This window comes from Belonocnema kinseyi, chromosome 2 (genome assembly GCF_010883055.1).
Source record: "Belonocnema kinseyi isolate 2016_QV_RU_SX_M_011 chromosome 2, B_treatae_v1, whole genome shotgun sequence".
NCBI lineage: Eukaryota > Metazoa > Arthropoda > Insecta > Hymenoptera > Cynipidae > Belonocnema > Belonocnema kinseyi.
Window position 1 is genome coordinate 119,570,777 of NC_046658.1, and position 22,204 is coordinate 119,592,980.

Consider the following 22,204-nt stretch of genomic DNA (forward strand, 5'->3'; position numbering starts at 1 on the left):
ATTGAATGGTGCTCATTTATAAGCACTTTGTTTCTTCTTAGCAAATGTATTTTTGATTCCTCATAGAGGAAAAATTACCGATTCTTTTAAATTTAAATCATAGAAAAAATATAGCTAGAAAACATTTTTGAATTTATGTTGTAGCGACATTTTCGATTTGCCTAGACTAGACAGTCGACACTTCGTTTATGCAATGCTTCAGTTGGTTAATCAAAGTAAGATTGTACAAAGAACCTTTTATATTCTTGTATCAACTTTTAATTATGTTAAGTCAGTTTAGTCAATTTTGAAAAATCAAGTGGTGAAAATACTTCCTCCAAATTCATCAATTTATCTGCAACCATCTTCAAATTGTCTGTACTTCGCTAAAAAAAGTGTGACATCCACAAACCTACATACACACGCATACGGACCATTCCATAGAACATTGTAGTAGACACTTTTTAATTAAGGAATTTTCAAAAGAGTTCGACATTATTATCATTGCAAAACTTCCTCTATGATGAAGCAAAATATTCCAAAAGAATTTAAAAAATATCAAAGATTTCAAAGATTTTACAAAGACTTGAAGGAATCTTTTTGGGATTGCAGAAGATATCAAAAGATTTGATAAAGATTTAAAAAGATATGAATGATGAACTTAAACTGGAAGTAAGCAGCACGTCTTGTCTTCATTTACGCATTTCCGACTTAACTCTCAATATCCGACGCTAGATGTTTACAAATCGAAATTTTTTTTTTCAATTTTACATCATAAGGGGAGAATTCTCATGTTGCAATTTTACATCTTGAGATTGAAACTCGGATTGAAAATAATTATGTTTAAAGTAGCACGGGTAAAAGTATCCTAGACCATTCATGTCAATTACGCCTACACGTGCAGAACTCCACGTGCGCTTATTTTGACAACATTTATGTATTTATACAACAATATTATAGCCAAAGTTGATGCTCAACTTTTCTAAACACACTGAGCTATATCAACACCGATTAGTGAACCAGATACCTCATATGATGACTCGATGCTACTTTTTGCAAATAAAAAATTAATACAACAGTGATACTAATAATAACTAAACGTTTCTTGTTGCCAGCATCATTTCTCTCATGCAGAGAAAACTGTAGAGAAAACCGGAATTTTTTTTTGAAGAGTTGGCACTCATCCGCATATTTTATGTTAACAATAAAGTTTCGCATTCTTGGAAACAGAAGTCCCTAAAATGCGCTATTGTGAGTGTTTACTAATTTAATTCATTTGTTTCAAAGAACTTGTAAGGATCCAGCATTAAACAAATTTAAAACAAAAATATTTTAGATTTTACAGCTTCTTCCTGGTTCACAACCATTTTTCACGGTCAATGAAATTATAAAACTTCGAATTCTTGAGGCAGAAAATGTTCTTATTTAAAGTAATCAAATCTGAATTACAGAGTGACAGGTAAATTAATTAAATTAAATTACATCAAACTGCAGTAATTTTTATTTTTATAAACTGAACAGTTCACAGACTTCTGGTTGAAAATATAAATCAACACTATTATTTGCAATGCTCTAAATTGACAAATAAATTCATAAATTTGTAAAGGTTCAAAATTATATCATCTTAAACAATTTCAAGAAAGAAACATTAAAAAATGATCGACAAATATCAACACTTTTTAAATGGTTTCAAATTAATAATGGTTCAATTTTTATTTATACATCAAAATCCAACAATTTCCCTAACAAATTAAAAAATTGTTATGGAACACAACAGTGTACATTTAAATTTACAATGCTGATATTTCTCTTGCATAATATGTGTGTATTCAATGACCAAGAAATAATACAAACCAAGTATCGAATAAACAGGTGTCGCTTTTTCAAATTATTACATAAAATGATAAAGATTTGAAAATGCCCATTAGTTTATATTTATCAGGAAAGATACAAGAACTGTTCGTCCATTTACAAATACATATTCGTTTCCCCAAATTTTCCTTCAATACATATTTTTGTGATGATAGAAATTCTAAATATTTGATTTTTGACCCCACGCATAAAATACTAAAACATATAACCCAGCTTACGTTAATAGTTGCGGTGAGAAAACTCTGAAGGCATCAGTCCTTAATTATCATCTCGTATAATCCTACGAAAGCTAAAGTTGAAACAAATCCTTAAGTTTTTTTTTCTTAATTCAATAGGTATTTGATTTAATATTGTATTTATTAGTGTCTTTCGATGTACCAGTAAGTTGCATTCTTACACGTACTTGTATCTTGATAACTGGAAAGAGCTACCTACTATTTACTTTTTTTTTATGTTGCCGAAAACAGGTTTTCCTATGTCAAACAAAACTTAGAAGAAATAAGAAGACCGAGCCATAATCCGGATCGCAAAGACGAGCCGGTTGTGTAACAGCTAGTCTGCCCGAGAAAGTAGAAGTCGATGAAAATATTTTCGACTAAGAGTGTCAATAGCAACAGATCTTATAAAACGTAAATGTATATAAACTTAAACGTATATTTAAAACCGAAAATTGAGCCAGTTTCTTCTTTAAAAATGCATTTTTTAAGTTCTTAAAGTAATAAAATAAGTAAAATTTATGAAGATTTGTGCCGACAAATTTTTAAACCATATGAATTTTAGGAATTTATTTTTATTTATTTGGATTTATAACACTCCTTGGGACTAAAATGCATTACTCCTCGCAATTGAAATTCTTTACTGATGGAAAATTTTAGTTTCTATATCATAATTTCAACAAAGTAATTTTAATCCAATTGTGAACAGAATTTTTAAATAAGACTTTTCTAATATCATTCAATAAACTAAGAATTGATACAAAATTGGAATTTCAGAACTTGCTCAAATTTTTGGGGTATCCAGACACCATTTCTATATTTTTAGATAAAAATTTGGTAAACTTATTCATATTTTGACCTATTATTGCAATTTAAATTATTCTATTTGATTTCAGAAGTTACAGGTCTATCCAACTAGTTTTTTGTTTCGCTAAAATCTTCAATGAATTTCCTTAAATATTCACAAGTCAAAATTTTCTAATAAAACTTTCAATTTCCAATAATATCACACTTAAATACAGACATTTTTAAAAAGCTGGAAATTTAAGCGATTAACAAATTTTAAATTTCGGTTGCTCCAGTATCTAATTTCTTTCAAATTCGAATGTGTTTTCGTTTTGGTATAGGAGTGATTTCAAGTATTTTTAAATATTTAAGAACACAAGCATTCGATTTTTAAAAAACCTACTGATTAAATTTTTTGAAATTTTCGAAAATCTAATGAAACTAGAAAGAAATCTAAGTAGCAAATTTTTTGTTTTAAATACATTTAAATACGATTTGAAACAAAATACCACAGACAAATATTCATTTATTTTACGCCAAACTGAATTTTTTTAAAGCTTTAATTCGAAAGCGTTTGAAATACCTAATAAATAAATTTAATACCGAGAAGGTACTTACTTTCATATGATAAAATAAGGAAACGCTTGCTTTCTAAAACATTAAATTATAAGTGGCAGAATTTATGGGCCATTTTCCGGAGGTACAGAATATTTGAGCATCAGGTTTTTAACGAGAACACTTTTCCCTAACTATCTCGGGTATTTTTTGTTTTATCAGCTTTTTTCATTCTTTTTTACCCCAAAACAAATCATTTTTAGAAAATTTTGAAATATTTAGCCATTTTTTATATTAAATTTATAGCTGGAGACACACGAATGACGGGACTTACACAAACTTCTTTTATTTATCACTTTAAAAAAAGACACCTGAAATTTTTAAACTCTGAAAAAATGCGTTTTGTGCATACACGACTTCATAACCCAAAATCCTTTTAAAAAGAGGAATTAGGGTTTGTTTTGACAAAAATAGGAGAATATATTCCTTTACACAAAATTAATTTTCGACCATATTCCTAAGATTTCAAATCGAATATATTGCATTTTCAGCAAAGTACTGTAATTTAAAAAAATTAATTTTCTAACAAAGAATATGAATTTAAAAAAAAGACGAATCTTCAACATAAGGGTTAAGTTTTCAAACAAAAAGATTTTTCAGTCAAAAAAATTAAACGAAATTCTTGAATTTTCAAGCCAAACGCAGAGGGAGACATTTACTACAAAACAATTAAATTTTTAATCCGAAAATATGAATTTTAAACCAAAAAGTAACTTTTTGTCCAAGTAATTAAAATTTCCATCAAATTATTTGAGTTTTTAAACCAAAAAGAATTTTCAATCAAAAGGATTAATTTTGTACCAAAAAGACGAATGTACAGCAAAATAATGGATATAAATAGTTAAATTTTCAACCAAAAACGGAACAGTTAAATTTTAAGTTATGAGAATTAATTTTGAACCATAAAAAACAATATTCAATAAAATGGTTAAATTTTCAACCATAAAAATAATTTTCAACCAAAAAGTCGCATTCATGACCAAATAATTGAACTTTCAAGAAAAAGAGACGAAATTTTTAAAAACTTTTGAATTTTTAATCCTACATTTTAATTTTCCAACTACAAGCTGATTGTTGAAATAAAAAAAAAAATCAGTAAGAAAGATTTTTCTGTCAAGGAACAGAAAAATGCAGACAAATTATTGAATTTTCAAGCCAAAGCTACGAATTTTCTACCAAAATAGTTGAATTTTCAAACCAAATAGATCATTTTTAATCAAGAAGATTCATTTAGTACCAAAAAAGACGAATTTTCAACCCAAAAAAATGAATAATTAAATTTTAAGTTAGGAATATTAATCTTCAGCATTAAAGAAAAATAGTTGAGTTTTCAACCAAATAGTTGAATTTTCAGACGATAAAGTTATTTTCAACCAATTATTTGAACTTTCAAGCAAAAGAGATTTCAATAAAAAGAAAGGAATTTTAGACACAACAGTTGGATTTGTAACCACAAAATATGAATTTTCCACCAATAATTGTATTTCCAATCAAGAAGATTCAATTTGTACCAAAAAGACGAATTTCCAACAAAATAATTAAATTTGCAATCAAATAGTAGAATGTTTAAACAAAAGAGATGAATTCTCAACCAAAAATATAATAAAAAACTTTTTAATTAAAAGTAATTAACTTTCAACCAAAAAAGATGACTTAACTACGAAAACATACATTTTAAATACAAAAGGACAAATTGTTATATCCGAAAAGATTAATTATCCACAAAACAGTTGAATTTTAAACAAAAAAATTTGAATTTTCAACATGAATTCTGAACCGAAAATATAATAGTGGACATTTAAATTAAAAAAATTAACGTTCAACCCAAAGGAGCTGCATTTTCTTATTTAGTTCTATGAATGCAGTTCGCATTTTTGGGAAACAGCAAGAAAGAAGAAAAGGGAAGTTTCTTGAAATCAGGGAAAAAAAGATTAATTCTTGAAAAATGGAGAAAAGAGGAGAATAGTAAGGAAAAATGTAAAATCCCCATGTATATTTTTTTATAAACGCCGTTGTTCAGTCAAAATATGGAAAAATATCCACACTTGAAATTCTCAACTTACTGGCAATGACCTATATGCAAATGGCAGAATTTAAAGCAGAATATTTGGTCCTAAATATAAGAATTAGTCTTACAGTTAAGCAAAATAAAATTTAATATAAAGTAACTCATTTGCTTAAACTTTAAGATTGGAAATGCAAAAATGAAGACCAGCAATGTGTGTAAAATTTATCAAGGTGAGAAATGATGAATAGAGAACAAAGCAAAGCTTATTCTAGTATGAGGCGATATCAACTGCGCCTTACGGTCAATCTGCAATCCTGATAATGCGATACATATCATATACGTCATAGGAGTTTCGATATATACAGAGACACGTTTTCATTTTTGCGTCATTAGTTTTTCGTTTGAAAGGAAGCATCGAACCATGCGAAGTGCGATGCCACTAACCGATTAAGTTAATATTATCCAGGCCAAAGAATTTTGCACCTAGTTGTCCTTGGTGACAACTTTTCTAGCTTTTACAGTCTAGTAGCCAGCTAATGTTAGAAATGCGATATTTTTCTTAGAGTATTAGGTTTAATGCCCTGAATTCAGACGGCTTTATATTCTTATTTTCTCGGATTCAAGGTTTATTCTCTTTGTAACTTAAATAGGAATATAAAAACAAGCCATCCCATTAGTTGGGGAATTTCAGTAAAAAAATTTTCTTCCAATTTTTGGCTTCTACGCTGAAAAAAAATATTACTTGATTCAAAGAAATGCAGTACTGAATATGTCCAATCAAATATTTTGTTGATTTGACGAAATTTTACTTATAACAAAAGTGTGTTTTTTATTTGAAAAACACTATTTCTTGAAATAAGAAAAATTGTCTTCGATCAAAACAATATTTGATTTGGCGGATTAAGTACTACATTTCTTTGAATCAAGTAATCTTTTTTCTCAGTGTAAGCTAGTAAAGTTTTCGAAGTTTTAATTGGAACTAAATATACAAATAGAAGAGAGCGTCAGAAACTGCGATCGTGAGAAATTCTGACTTCTAAGGTTATTGAATTAGAAAGTAAGTTCATGTGGAACAAAGTGAATACTAGTTTATAACTTATTTTTTTTAAAATAGCCAAATTTAAAGCACATGATGCAAAATTAACTGCATATAAAATTAGACTATATACTTTAAAAGGAATGAGAATAAAGATGAAATACTTTGTTCTCTATGATACAACTTTTATTGACAAAATTCCCTAAGCAGCTCAAAAGGGGCCGTTGAAAAAATAAATAAGGTTTTTCTTCGGCAATACTGACCCTACGTAACGCTTAACTATAATAAGTTATTTGAAACTTTAACATTGACTTAACGCTCGAGATTCCTTCACCCCCCCCCCCCCAAACATAAAATATCAAGTTTCAAATTTTAAAAAAATATTTCTATCAAAAAAATGACTTTTTAACAAAATGTTTGAATTTTAAACAAAATAAATATTCAACCAAGTAGTAACATTTTCAACCAAAAAGATTTAAATTCAGAAATTTAATAACCGACTTTTTAATTCAGAGGGATGAACTTTAAACGAGGAGTTAAATGAAAGAAGACGAATTTTCAACAAAACAGTTGAATTTTCGATAAAAAGTAATGACTTTTTAAAAATATAATTAAATTTTTAATCAAATAGTTGTATTTTCAACCTAAAAAGTTTGACAAAAAAAAAGTTTTATTTTCAACCAAATGTTTCAATTTTTACACAAAGAAGATTTAAATTTCACAAAAAAAATTGTGTTTTCAAACAAGTACTTTAATTTTCAAGCCCAAGAGATGAATGTTTTAAAATACATGTATATTTTCAAGCATGAAAGTTAAATTTTCAAATCAAATTTTCAATCAAAAAGGTTACTTTTTAAGCAAATATTTAAATTTGCAACTAAATAATTACATTAAAAAAATAGTAGCATTATTAACAAAAGAGTTGAATTTCTAACCTAGATAGATGAATCTTCAACCAAACGGTCGAATTGTGAAACAAAATAGATTAAACTTTAACCAAATCAATGAAATAGTTGCATGTTTAACCACATAATTGTACTTTCAACCTAATAAAGATGAATTTTCCTCCAAATAATTTAATTTTTAAACAAAAAAGTTTTAACTTCAACATCAAAAAATAGTTATATTCTCAAACTTAAAACTTGAACTTTTAACCAAAAAGAAAGATTACTTTTAACCAAGAAATATGAATTAACACTGACGAAAGATGACCTTTCTACCAAAAAGTTGAATTTTTACCAAATTCTAAAATAGTTCAATCTTGAACCGAATAATTGTATTTTCAGCCTAAAAATATTAATTTTCAAACAAACAGACTAACTTTCAAACCAAAAATATTGAATTTTAACAGAAAAACAGTTGCATTTTTGAACAATTAGTTGAATTTTCAAGCAAAAAAGACGAATTTTGTAGAAGAAAGTTTGAACTTTCGACCAAAAAAGTGAATTTTTAACAAAATAGGTGAATATTGAACAAAATAGTTAAGATTTCTTACAAAATATTTGAATTTTCAAAAAAATATGTATCTTTTTAATCAAACATGTAACCAATTTTTCAAAGTACAAAGATGAATTTTCAAGCAAATGGTCAAATTTTCAAACATGATTCATTTCAACCAAAATCAGTTGAATTTCTTGCCAAATACAGTCAACAGCCCTCCCTTCTATAGCCTTTCCGAGAATTGAAGCAGCACCGCATGTAGGTGTGCTGCGCGGGATCTGCTGTCACTCAGGCGAGCAGTCAGGCATGAACAAACAAAAGCGGAGCAGGCTATAATGAGTTAGTTGCCACCCACCGTCAGCCCCGAAATCGGGGCTATAGAAGAGTTTCACGTATGTAGTTAAATTTTTAAACTACATAAATGAATTTCCAATCAAATGGTCAAACTTTTAATCAAGAAAGATTGCACTTTACCCAAAAACAACTGAATTTTTAACCAAATAGTTGCATTTTCAACCTAAAAACATTAATTTTGTACTAAATTTTAAACGAACAAACGAGAAAAAGAAGAAGTTTCTAGAAAGGCTGTCTACGCTCACCGAATTTCGATAAGCGTAGAACAAAGATTTTCCATGAACCCAGACAAGCTGGAAAAGGGCGGTTAGGTTAACAGTAATTTTGTGAGTATAGCACAAATGTTTTAGGTGGACCTAGACACTTCGTTTTTGAAAACAAGCGGAATTATTTTTAAAAAGGGGTAAACAGTATAGGTTAGTAAATGCCATTAAAATAACAAAAAATATTCTAAATTAAATATAACTCTCGAGAAGGAATTACGAAAATGTGCATCAAATTTAATAAACCGGTTGAATTAAATCTGGGCTGCAGCAACTGGTTCTCAGAAGGCAACCATTATTTAGGTAGGTGCGCTTTCTGTTTTCATGATTTGTCTCCTAAAGCAAAACCATCACTTTCGCAATGTTACCAATCAATGTTTTTCCTCCTAAAATAATTCTTTAGTTAAGGAAAACAAAATTATTATAAAGATATTATCATATATTAATATATTATAAAAGATCAAGTATGAAAACTCACCTTATTGCAATTATAATTAATATAAACTCCCCTCAGGTCATCCTCTATCGATAATTCCGTATTTGGACTGTTTGGTGGACTCTTAGGACTGAAAGAAAATAAGAATACAATATATAAGCAAAATATTAAGTGGATCAAATTAAATGCTACTTAACCTTTGCTTATATTCCAATTGCCTAATCCAAAAGTAAATTAACAGTTTATCAATAAATTCTCAATGTGCTTGCTGAGTACAAAGAGGCACACACATAAATTTGGTTGTCTCTTAATTTATTCTGACATATCCAGTACATCTAAAATTAGATAATGCAATTCTAAAGCAATGATTTCAAGATTCATCCTCGGTACCATATATCAGGAAATAATAGGAGAAATCGGGCAAATTTTCAACAACAAAAATCGGGTCAGATGAAACAAGTATAATAAAATCATAAATTATGTCCATTATACCCCTTACCAAATATTCCAATGCTTTCTAATTTATAATAACATTTATATAAATTGAATTCGTTGAAATTTTAATGCTGTGCAATTTTAACGAAACCTTTTGTAATGTGGATGCATTCCAAATACAATATTTTGCTTAAATTTCTCTTCCAAATTACTTTTAATTTAGGAATATTTAAATTTGGATTACTACCAACTTCGAATATGTACTAAAAACTTTATTTCCTCCAAGAAGGTTTTTTTTTTCATTTGATCCCCTGAAAAATATTAATATTTCTTTAAATCTACACTCGTTAGGGTAAATAGAGGAAATGCGGATTTTTGAAAAAATGTATTATTTTGACAGAGATTCTCATATTTCTTTATCACTGCAATTATTATCGATCAGTTAGTCAAGCGTGAATTTTGGAAAAAAGATTAGTAAAGTTCTAACGATCGGCCTTCGCAAGAATCCCAAATAGCAACAGCAAATCGTCGGTTCTTTTCTCCCCTTTCTCTTGCTAAAAGAACTAAGGCTAACAATGAACTCACAATCATTCTTGAGAGCTTCCTTACTTACTCGCTTGGTACACAAAGAATCTTCAGAAATGCAAACTATGCTAAATAGTTAGCCTCAAATATTTTGTTCTGTTATTTCTGTTTGTACAAAAGATGGCACCATGTCAATAGAAAAGACAAAACAAATAAGATTCGTGGAGTCATCCAACAGTCTTTGATTCTAATTGTAAGAAACACAGATTTAAGAAATATTTTAGACAAACTGAGATTTAACTTCATTGTGACAAGATAAAAAATTATAATGCCATAAATAATTATGTTTTATTGCAATTGCAACTATTTTTGTGATTTAAAAAATATTTTCTTCCGGGTATGATTATTTCAGCATAAATATTAAACATCAGTATTATAATAAAACAACTTTATACGTTTAAATTAATTATATCTTTCTCTGAATAATAGATTTTAAGATTAAAGCATTTTCTATTTTACAAATCCTAAATTTTATTTTAAATCTTCTTTGGTGCAATTCCCTTAGTTAAAACAAATGAAAAATTCATTCGAATAAGATTCTTAGTTTTGAAAATTTGGCTAGGTTGTGTGAACAAAAATTCGTGAGAAACTTGTAGAAGTTTGTGGAAATTTGTTCCATGGATCATATATTTTCTGGAACCCGAACAAAATTTTTGACATGAATAGAATATATATGTTTTGTCCTACAGAATGATTTTTGCAAAAATGTTCGTTTTTGTAGGAAAAGAGTGCCTAGTATTTGATTATAAACGAAACAAAAAATTGTTTTCTTTGATATACATTTCCGATTAAGAGATCAAATCTTATACGCGACATTGAGAATATATTTAGTTGAATTTCAATTAATAGCAAATAGTTTTAGTAACTTCAATTCCCGAAAAATTCTTAGAAAACTTATGAATAATTACTTTTCCTGTAAATTTTTGCTTCTAAGCACTTTCCTTTACTTTCTTGGATCAGTGAGCAATTTGCCCCACATTGTGGGGTAAAGTCGCTCACACTTCAAGGGATGATAAATAGCAGTTTGTGAAGTAAATGCAGGGGCGCGATGCCTAATCCTACAGTATATCATGATCCAAAAGTAGATAATAATTAGTTGTAAGCAGAAATATAATTAAAATAATCCATTATAATTTTAACGTATACATAAGTATATTACCACGTTTCATATATTAACTATTCATTAAATTGAATTCATTATTTTATACGCATTAATATTTTGAATTAATGATTATCTATTGCAGGATCGCCATCTACAGGAGGGTGGTCTCCCCAATGTTTCCCCTTAATAATACGAAATAGGGTCAGATAGACATTATATATTTGACGCATCAATACCTAACTTAATTCCTTTTTGGACTGTATTGTAAACGGATTTACGTACTGTATTACGGTGTGAGCGAAATTGAATTAATACGCTCTGGGACATCGAATACAATTTCTAGTTTCGTGAAAAACCTACAATAAAAAAAATTTCTAGTTAAATCAACCAGAATTCTGGTTAAATATGCCCTTACTATTTTTTCTGGTTAGAGAATCCAGAAAAAATATTCAGGGCATATTTAACCAGACATTTTTTTGAGTGTACTCTCAGATTTCAATAAATATTTCGTAAATGAAGTTAATTTAATTATACGATATTACAATAAAAAAAGAATTTACACATACCAAAAGATTGATCTATATAAACAATTAAACATTCTTAAACTTTTCATAAATTCCAAATGGAATTTAGGTGTGGCATTTCTCTAGATCATAAAAATTTATAATAAATTATAAGTTTATTTTGAGAGTAACAGGAAAGAAATTTTATAGCACAGGTCAGGTTAGTGCAGGTGTGTCGCAGATGATTCATAGCAAGTGGCAGGAAAGATGTTAGTATAAAAGACGATGAAGAGACGGAAAAAATGGTTACAAAAAAGATATGAAAATTTTTCATTAAAGCAGTATACTCCAGAAATGCAAACACTAAATTATTTACTTCAAACTGAGACAATATAAGTAAACAAAAAAACCGTGAAATAAAAATGTAGGGCTACAAGGTTATTCTTGACCAGCTAGTTTTACGGAAAATTGGATAATATTAGGCGGTGGGCCAAGAAGAGTTATTTATTAATCAAAAGTCGAATTTGTATCTTTTAAACTCTATTTCAGAAATTTGAACATTTAGAAACAAGAAAATAAGACATTTTCATGAGGAATTATCATTATTATTATTATTATTATTATTATTATTATTGTCCTTAATCGAAATATTAAAACATTGATAAAGAAATATAACTTAAAAATTTAAAATATAAATTCTAGTTAACTATTTAAATAAGTGCTTTTTAAAAAAATATATAATTTTTTCTCTTATTTTTAGAAAGTTTCAACCAAAACAACTCTTTTTGTCGTTTTTACATTTTTTTACAATTAACCGTTTTCAAACTATAGCGTTATAAGCAATTAAGGCACATACTCTAAACGAGACAAAGAAATTTTGTGATTAAAATAATACTTCTTGTATGAATAAATGTTGAAAACGGCCATTATGTGTAATATTACAAACATATTTGTCAAAAACGCCGTTTTGCAAACGTATGCATAAACGGAAATTTTATTTCAATCGGAAAAGCTATTTTTTCTCTGTCGAATACGTGATTTAAAAAGCAATTTGCACTTTATTTGAATTTTCTAGAGTAACAGGTCCCGTGCAGAAATTGCCAAATGTTTGCCTTATTTCTGATTTGGGCCAGACCGGGCACACAATTTTGTGGTTGTTAAAGTTGGCCCCCTCTAGACCCCGGCTTAACAGCCAAGCTTGCGAGTAGGTGGCGCTCCATTAATTTCGGGGACTAAAGTGGGTTGACTCCAAATCGCCCAAGTTTCAATGTAAAGTGTCAAGCGTCAAAAATATTTCAATTTTTATTTGTAAAAGTGACAAAATAAATGGGAAAAAATGCCAAAAGTGAGCACAAGACGAGTGCGTAGGTATAGTATACGTCAAAATATTCCTGAATTACGTGTTGAAGACTATAATAAGTAAATTTATTAAAAATGTTAAGATGAAACCTAACCTCGAAATGAGGTTATTTATTTATAAGAAAAGTAGCAAAAGTAATATTTCATTTGTTAAATGTGAAAACGAATTAGATCAACAATGACGTCATAAACATATTTATTTTCACGTATTTTTAGGTGATTTGATACAATCGGAATGTAAATAAAACCTTCTTATTTATATTTTCTTTGTAAAAATAACTTAAAAAGCCAGTGCGATATTATAATCCACTTATTTCAAAATAACTTTCCACAATTAAGTTCAATATAGAAATTGAAAGCAACTTCAATTTAGAAATTAAAATCAAAAATATATTGCAAAATACTTAAATGGTTTATCATACACAAATGCTGACTGTTATATTGCGTCGTTTGACTTTTTCCGTTTGCTCGAAAAAAAGTGTCTGGCATACTCCAGTTTTTTCATATCGCGATCTGTTAGATAACCTGATATTTATATTCTCAAATTTTAGTTAAGGAGGTGATATATTCGATTTTAATATTATTTTATTTAAGAATCCCTTTTAATTAAGAATATGAAAAATATATTAATATGGGCCCGATCGGGGCCAGACATGGTTATCTCTGGGCGCAGCGCTTGAGCCCAGATCGGGCATCGCGTTTCATTTCGAGTCTGGCCCCATCTAGATAGCCTGATTTGGGCCAAACTCTGCCCGATCTGGCCCCGATCAGATTCAAATTGAAATTTCTGCACGGGAAAGTGTCAAGCGTCAAAAATATTTCCATTATTATTTGGAAAAGTGAAAAAATAAGTGGGAAAAAATGCCAAAAGTGAGCACAAGACCAGTGCGTAGGTATAGTATACGTCAAAATATTCCTGAATTACGTGTTGAAGACTATAATAAGTAAATTTATTAAGAATGTTAAGATGAAACCTAACCTCGAAATGAGGTTATTTATTTATAAGAAAAGTAACAAAAGTAATATTTCATTTGTTAATTGTGAAAACGAATTAGATCAACAATGACGTCATAAACATATTTATTTTCACGTATTTTTAGATGATTTGATACTTTCCACAATTAGGTTCAATATAAAAATTGAAAGCAACTTCAATTTAGAAATTAAAACCAAAAATATATTGCAAAATACTTAAATGGTTTATCATACACAAATACTGGCTGTTATGTTGCGTCGTTTGACTTTTTCCGTTTGCTCGAAAAAAAGTGTCTGACATACTCTAATTTTTCATATCGCGATCCGTTAGATAACTTGATTTTTATATTCTCAAATTTCAGTTAAGGAGGTGATATATTCGATTTTAATATTATTTTATTTAAGAATCCCTTTTAATTAAGAATAAGAAAAAGAAATTAATATGGGACCGATCGGGGCCAGGTATGGTTATCTCTGAGCGCAGCGTTTGGGCCCTGATTGGGCATCGCGTTTCATTTCGGGTCTGGCCCCACCTAGATAGCCTGATTTGGGCCAAATTCTGCCCGATCTGGCCCCGATCAGATCCAAATTGGAATTTCTGCACGGGGTGGTGAGAAATCTACCTGAAAAGATGACAATTTTAGCGTAAATTTGGTAGTTTACAGCGCTGTAATTTTTTGAAGAATCTATTTAAACAATGAACGATTAAATTTTCGCAAAATTACCCTAGATATTCATAATCAAAGGGGCCGTTCTTAACATTTTAAACCAAATGAATGATAGGGGACAACAACACCAGATTTAATATTGATATAAGAACAGTGGATATAAATGAACAGAAAATAAATATAATTAAAATAATACTGAAAAAATCTTATTTTTATTGACATTCTAAGTTTTAAGCAAAAAATAATTTGGGGAAACAGGGAAACGAGAGAAATTGAGGGTTTTGAAGACCCATGTACTGAAAACTTTTTTAAAGTACGATTTTGTTAGGGTATGGCTTTTATTGAAGCCCTTGACATCCACAATTCAGTTCGATAATAAAAAAATTTATAGTACAGCTTCCCTTTTTCTATATCAGTTCTAAAACAATAAAAAAAATATCAGAAACTTTTTTATAGGTCTCTATGCTTTTCTTCAGCCTGATTTTCTTTGAGAGTGGCTCAAATTGAAAGCTCTTAACATATAGAATTTAGACAAAAATTAAACATTTTTGTGACACCGTTTTTTTTTATATCAGTGGTTAAAAAATAAGAAAAAAAGGAAAACTTGGTTTTCTAGACCCATACGCTCGAATCTTTTCTTTTCGTCCGATTTTCTTGGGGGACGGCTCAAATTAAAGCTTTCGTTATGTAGAATTGAAATAAAAAATATAATTTGCTAGGTTACAATTTAAATTTTAAAGGAAAAATAAGCAATGCAAAACCTATGTAAATAGACAATTTCTGGGCTCATCATCAGACCTTATACTGATTACAATTTCAAAATTTGGTAGAAAATTAAAATTAATTGGTGTATAGCATACCAAGTAGAAAAATTCAACGTGAGTGCTCATATTTATGTTTCAGAATTCTTAAAAAAACAGGTTCTTAATGTAAAAAAATGATGTAATAATCTGAAAAAATTATAAAATGGAGGCTGAGGCCCCTCTACACTCTGTATTTAATAACACATTTAATGGTCTGAAGTCGCCGGAATATATCTTTTAATAAAAAACCTCTTTCCGAACTAATTTTTGGTTTAATGATCGACAAATTGAAAATACTATAGCAGTACCCGTGAAAAAAGACACCTTCAGTCAGTGCGATGTCAGGAGTCGAACCCGAATCTCTTAATTTACCGGCAGGTTGTCCATGTAGTTTAATGGTCAGATCAACCAAACGACAATTGAGAGACTCGGGTTCTATTCCCGACACTGGAAGAATGGATTTTTTCACGATTGTTGCAGGAGTACAGCTTGCAATTTATCGAATAGTAAACCAAGAAGATAACATCAAACTCCAAATCAAGAAATAATTCTTCAAGAACTTTAAAATAATATACCCCAAAGGGTTTTTTCTTTTACTATCTAGGAATCTAGGTATATATTTGACATTTCGACATATATCTATTTACCTGTCTCGAGGTGTGTCTCGTCGAGAAGATGCCAGGGAATGTCTTGCTGAAGATTGCGTTGAGTCACGTTGAGCTTCCCTCAGGAGACGCAAGTACTCTTCTCCACCGCTACTGAAAGGCAAAGGCGTTATCCTGTCTGCTGATATTGGATTCAGCTCTACCCAGGATTCTGTAAAAAATAAGTATGTGCTACGTTAAATCATGCTTGGAAATTACAAATAAGAAACAATAATTTGTATCCGATTTTTCAAAAATTTGAAGTTTTAAATTCGGCACGCGTAGTCACGGCGCTTGTTAAACAGTAATTGAACACTTTACATGTATCCAATAATATTCTTGTGCGTAAAAAACATATATACAATGTACATACAGTTTATAAATAAAAATTTATCATTGGCAGTTAATTGTATTCAATTATTTTATAACACTTTACGCAAATTAATGTATTAAAAAGAGTCAGTATTTGATAAGCTGAATTATGGGGAAGGTTTTTAACGGAAAAATAGGGTAGCCTCGCACTGGCCTTATTAATAAATCGCTACCCTCGATACGTAAACATTCAAAGTCGCTTGAACTGTTTATAATTGATAGGCTTAATATTGCGCCATATACTCGACTGAGTACTCGCGCACGGAGGCCCTTCGAGGCAATATTTTCAACCATATCTCGCCCTGACCCCTGATAAACTGTGTGGGCCAGCCATTCTGGGAATTACAAAACCGGACAGGCTTCTATGGGATCTGGAGTGTAATAAAAGTAGATAATTGAAATTAAATAAAAACTTAACCCGCACAGGATAGACTATCCAAATAATCCTTATAGGATAGACTTGGTCCGGCAGACCCAATCGATATTTAATCACTGATAACATGATCTCAATAATTCGAACCTGCAAATTAAAGTTTCCTAAGTTGATTAGTTTTTATTGAGACATTCAAAAAATATATATGTAGGCACTTTTCGAAAATACATCCTTGTACATACTTATTTTTAGGTTTTTGCAGCCCTGGGCAGAAACCGTTAGTTTCGGTCGGGTGTCCGCCCTTCCATCGTACTACTTTCCAAAAAGAAGTTGCAAGGGGAATTACTAACTGACGACAGAGGGGAAGTAGGAGGAATTAGGGGAGCGGGAGTATAGGATAAGGGAAAATTAGGGAAGGGGTTAGTAAGAGACGTAAGGGGAAACCAGCAGAGGATTAAGTAGATAAGAAAGAAGTTAGAGAAGGGAAAAAAATTAAGATTGATGTGGAGGGGAGGGGAGGAGTGTAGAAGGAATTGGGGGGGGGAGGGAAAGTATGGAAGGGGAATGTTTAAATGACTTATTTACGTCTTAATAGGCTACGAAACCTGACTACTTTTTATTTAAAATACCACGCACACTAATTGTGTTTCTCCCACTACGGGCACTACTTTGCTAATGATTTGCGCCCATGATTTGCGCACGCACACCTAATATTGTGCTACTAGAGGGGGCATCCGATACACGGAGAAACTCTTGAGTGTGAAATTTGGCATTATAATATTGATATTTACAAAAATTCGATGGCAATCTAGGATGTAGCCGAGAAAATAGTGCTATTGTCGCAGCCATATGAAGAAATACATTCTCCATTTCATTTATAAATATACTACAAACCTAATAATTGCCATTTATGGTTAGAAAAATGCAGTTGAAAAAAATTATATTCACAAATTAAATGATACAACCATAGTTGCAGTAAATAGCAGTTAAAATAACATAAGTTGCAAAACGGATAAGAAAAATTACCATTTTCAATGGGAAGATGCAATGAAAGAAAAAACAATTGAATGTAGTGTTTCGCGATATAGTACCAAATGACGTCATTACACGCGCCGAAGTTCATGAGGATGATAAAATTCCTATATCTTATAATTTGTTTTATCACACGGAAATATCTCCATTCTGCTACCCCGGAAACCCGTGTTCAATTCCCGCCAGGCTTAGAATAGAATGTAAATATCTGATTGTATGTTTAATGTATAAAATCTATAGTGCGTGAAGTTGATGCGAATTTATTTTTATTTTGCTCTTTCGGCCATGGCAGTTTTTCCTATTTTCTCAGGGAAAAATTAGAAATGGGTAGAATGAACATAAACAGAATGCCTTTACTATTGTGTTTTGTAAAATTTACAGTCTGTCTTAGGGATTATAGTAAGTTTCTTTTGGTAAAAGTGCAATTATTTGATCATTTATTTTATATTTTAAAAACATAATAACTTCAGAGTTTAATGTTCACAATAGTAATTCTTGTAATAGTGACTCTATATCCTGGCTTGCGATTGTCGTATTGTAAAAATAAATATTATACCTTCAAATTTTATAACTGAAAGTTTCTCCGTGTGAGCCCGTAATTTCTGGAATTTTCAGCCCCTACAGCCCCGAAGTTGGAAAGTTATCGGACTTTTACTGTAATTGGTCATGTGACAAACTGCCCCATCCCCCTAATTGTACTTGGGCAAGTTTTTGCAACGTAGATGTTTTTGGGGGAATAATAAATAATACCATTCATAGAAAGTATTTAAGGAAGGAGTAAGTCATATTAATAAATTCTTAATAGTTCTATTTTATTTTATTCTTACCCGGACAAATACGATTTCTTGTATTGTTCTTTTAGTTACAAGTTGACATTGCTATATGTTAAATGTAGAATCTGATACGTAAAAATCGTCACTGTAATTTCATAATATCTTAGCAGAATGATCAAGGGAGTAACGACACGCTTAGTCAAGCACGAAATCGACGTAACCTCATGAGAAGACTGCATCCTTCTCAAAAGACATATTACTCGAGCACTCAGAAAACCTATAACTATGCAGAACGAATTACAAGAAACTGATAAAAAATTACGGGTTTTTTCAATAATCTTCTAATTTTTGCTAGCTTTTTCCGATTAATTCGTGTAATTAAAATATTTTTAAATGCGATCAGTTAATTAAATTAAAATATATAGTTTTCACTAAAAAACCAATTAAAATTGTATTCACCGGAGCCAAGAATACATTTGTTTGTGAAAATGAGTATCATTGTATCATTCAATTTAACAATATTCAAGAAAACATCAATTTACACGTTGCTGCTAATTATTTTAGAAGAACCTTCACCATCCTTTAGTCATAAATTCAAGATCATTAAAAAAGTTTCATTGGATTAATTACCAGTTGACAACATGACAACTCAAGCTTTTTCTGTTCTAAAAAATGTAATGTTAGTGGGACGAGCTTGTAGAGTAAATATTGCGATGAATACAAGTTCTCAGGAATTATGTTCTTTCTTATGGTACTAAAACGTCAGATTGTAAGGTTTCACATTTCTCTTTTAGATATCTCTCAAAGTATATTAGTATATTCTTTCTGAAAGCAAAAATTTACTAATAATAAGTTTATTGTTTTGTTGATATCGTTTTTATGAGCAGGTGACTCAACAACCTACCTACCTTCAAAAACACATACATTATTCTGCTATTCGTCTCTAGCTATTATTCCTACTTGCTTATATTGGAAAATAAGAATTTCTATGCCTCTAAATTATGTGTAAAGAGCTTTTCAATCCAGCAGACTCTGTGCATAATATTAGGAATACGTGTATTTGCGAATCGACGTAATGGACGTGCATACACATTTTCAAGATAAGCAACTTTTCTCGAACGGTTCTTACAAAAAAATGTTAAATATGGAATAACATTTTCAAAACAATAATTTAAAATATGTAAAAGAAAGAATTGAGTTTTACTTAAAAACGGACTCAACATCTATTTTTCAAATATTTAAGACGTTTGAAAACTATCCAAAAGTATTAAACAAGAAATAAATATAGAGTACAAAAGGAATTTAATGACCTTAATGATAACTAACGTCTTTTTCGCTATACAAATCTTCCATAAAAAACACAATTTCGAATTTATCCAATGCCTTCATGATACTTCCATGCCCAGTTTCAAATGTACAATAACATTTCCCAAAAAATAATTTGAAAAGTGTAAAACAAAGAATTGAATTTTACTTATATCAAAAAGGACTTGATAATTTTTCTCTTTAAATATTTAAAACTTTAAAAAATGATAAACAATTGAGGAAAGTAAAGTCCAATAACGCATTAATAACCTTAGTGATAAAAGACCATTTTCCTTTACGCATACATACTAAATCCTCGTTTGACATCGTTTACAGAAATTGAAAATGATCGTGCTTCGAGCCTACGTTTCATGCTGCAAGTTGTGCAATCGACAGCAATCGCCTATTTTGCGCACTCGTAAGAGAAATAAACATTCTCGCAAAATTGTGGCAAACAATAAAGTGCCATACACGTGCGCACAGGCGATTGCTACTTGTGTGTTCACAGCGATTACTTTCAGCTCTAAGCACTCGTGCTTCGAGCCTCCGGCTCATGCTGCAAAATTTTCACTCGTCCACAATCGCTTCTTTTGCGCACTTGTATCACATACAGCTAATTTCTACACTTATTTTCCTATTCTTTATTTCCTATAGTCGTAAAAAAATGTTATATTCCCTGTAATACTTTTCCAAGGTATAAAAATCACTATCTAAATACAAAATAATTGCATTATCAATATTTATATTGTAGGACATAAGATTAATAGAAAAAAGTACGTATCAGTATTGAGACTATTACAAAAAGTTCAATTAAATTATATTAGTTGATTTAATATTTTCGTTTTTTGACCTATGCTTTACCAATATAGATTCACGTTTACTTGTATTCAAATATTTACTTAAAAATGGTTTTCCAAATAAAGCATAGAAGTAAAAAATGTTTAATTCGAACAAATTTAAATGTTAAAAAAAATGTGATTGAAAATGTACAGTAAATATCTTTGATAATATTTAATGCAATGGCAGAAAATATTTTTAATCGACTGAAAAGTATTCCCTGAAATTTGTAAGTTTCGCCCCTAACAATGTTCTAGGTGTACCGGTCGTTAAGAGGGTCTCCTGGTGTGAATAGAAAAAGAACATTGATTTTTTAGCTTAATCTGTCACAAAACTCTCTATAAACATTTCTACAAAGTTTCAGCTCTGTATTCCAAGTATTTCAGACCATGTAGCCAGAAATGCACGAACCTGCTGCTTGGATGCTCGTCGCGTTTCAAAACTTAAAAACGTGTTTTCTCAAAATCATTTTTTTGCAACTTGTGTACACGATTACTCGATTATACATTCAAAACACCATTCGAATCAATAAAAAATTGCAGCATTAAAAAATCAAAGTAATCTGAAATTTTTTATTCTGATCAAAATTTGAGAGAATAACTTTCTGTTGATGGCAAAGAAATTTCCGCTGTATAAACTAACAAAAGGAATAAGTATTACTTATTATTAAATAAAGTTTTATCTACCTTAAAAGAGGTCGCTGCAAGAGTTTAAAATTTGTATTTAAAAATATGATATAAAGAAGCAGGATGCTGACGAAAATTTGTCTACGTGACTTTTATCACGCAAGTTTACTTTCCCTTCAATGCGTGCCCCCTCACGAACTTCTTTTTCCTTTGAAGATTGCATGTGTGTTTGCAGTCTGTGAGGACTATGAGTCAGACGGATCGAACCACCTCCTTTAATGTACAGATGCTCGACATGAGAAAGGCCTGAGAATGCAGCACTGAAAGTTTGTCTGGGGTCGATAAACTAATAAAAACAGTAGCAAATTTAGTAGACTGTGATTAGTGAAAAAATCAGAACGAATCTTCTAAACTCCTATTCCTCTGTGATTTTGAATGTCTTCATGTGCTTCAAGTTCCGAAACCTTCAAATGAAAGAAAGCGTTGCTTTGAAATGTTTTTAGACGCTAAATAGTGATCATTTTTCAAGCTGATAGAATATTCTTATTAAAGAAATTGGACGGCAGAAAAAATATTTTGATATATCTTCCAAATACATATTAAGCTGTTGCAAGAAAACTGGATAGTCAAGATTTCATAGTTATAAATACTCTTATTGAAACTCTTCTTGTGAAAGTATTTTTCACAAATTGATTTTCTTGAGTATTTGTTTTTTAAGGAATATAATTCTTTTCAAATCTCCTTGTGCAATTGTGTTGCATAATTTTGTTTTTTAAAGTTTATGTTGGTTTAAAAAATGTATTTTCAA

The 22,204-nt window shown here is 30.0% G+C and overlaps 1 protein-coding gene across 1 annotated transcript in view; it reads right to left on the reverse strand.

Moving 5' to 3' along the window:
* LOC117166992 (BCL2/adenovirus E1B 19 kDa protein-interacting protein 3) overlaps positions 1 to 22,204 on the reverse strand; it is a 66,133-nt gene that overhangs the window by 16,830 nt on the left and 27,099 nt on the right. The window contains exons 2-3 of the mRNA XM_033351519.1: positions 16,082 to 16,250; positions 9,047 to 9,134 (exon numbers count right to left, since the gene is read on the reverse strand). Coding sequence (XP_033207410.1) covers positions 9,047 to 9,134; positions 16,082 to 16,250 — 257 coding nt within the window. The remainder of the gene's footprint in view (positions 1 to 9,046; positions 9,135 to 16,081; positions 16,251 to 22,204) is intronic.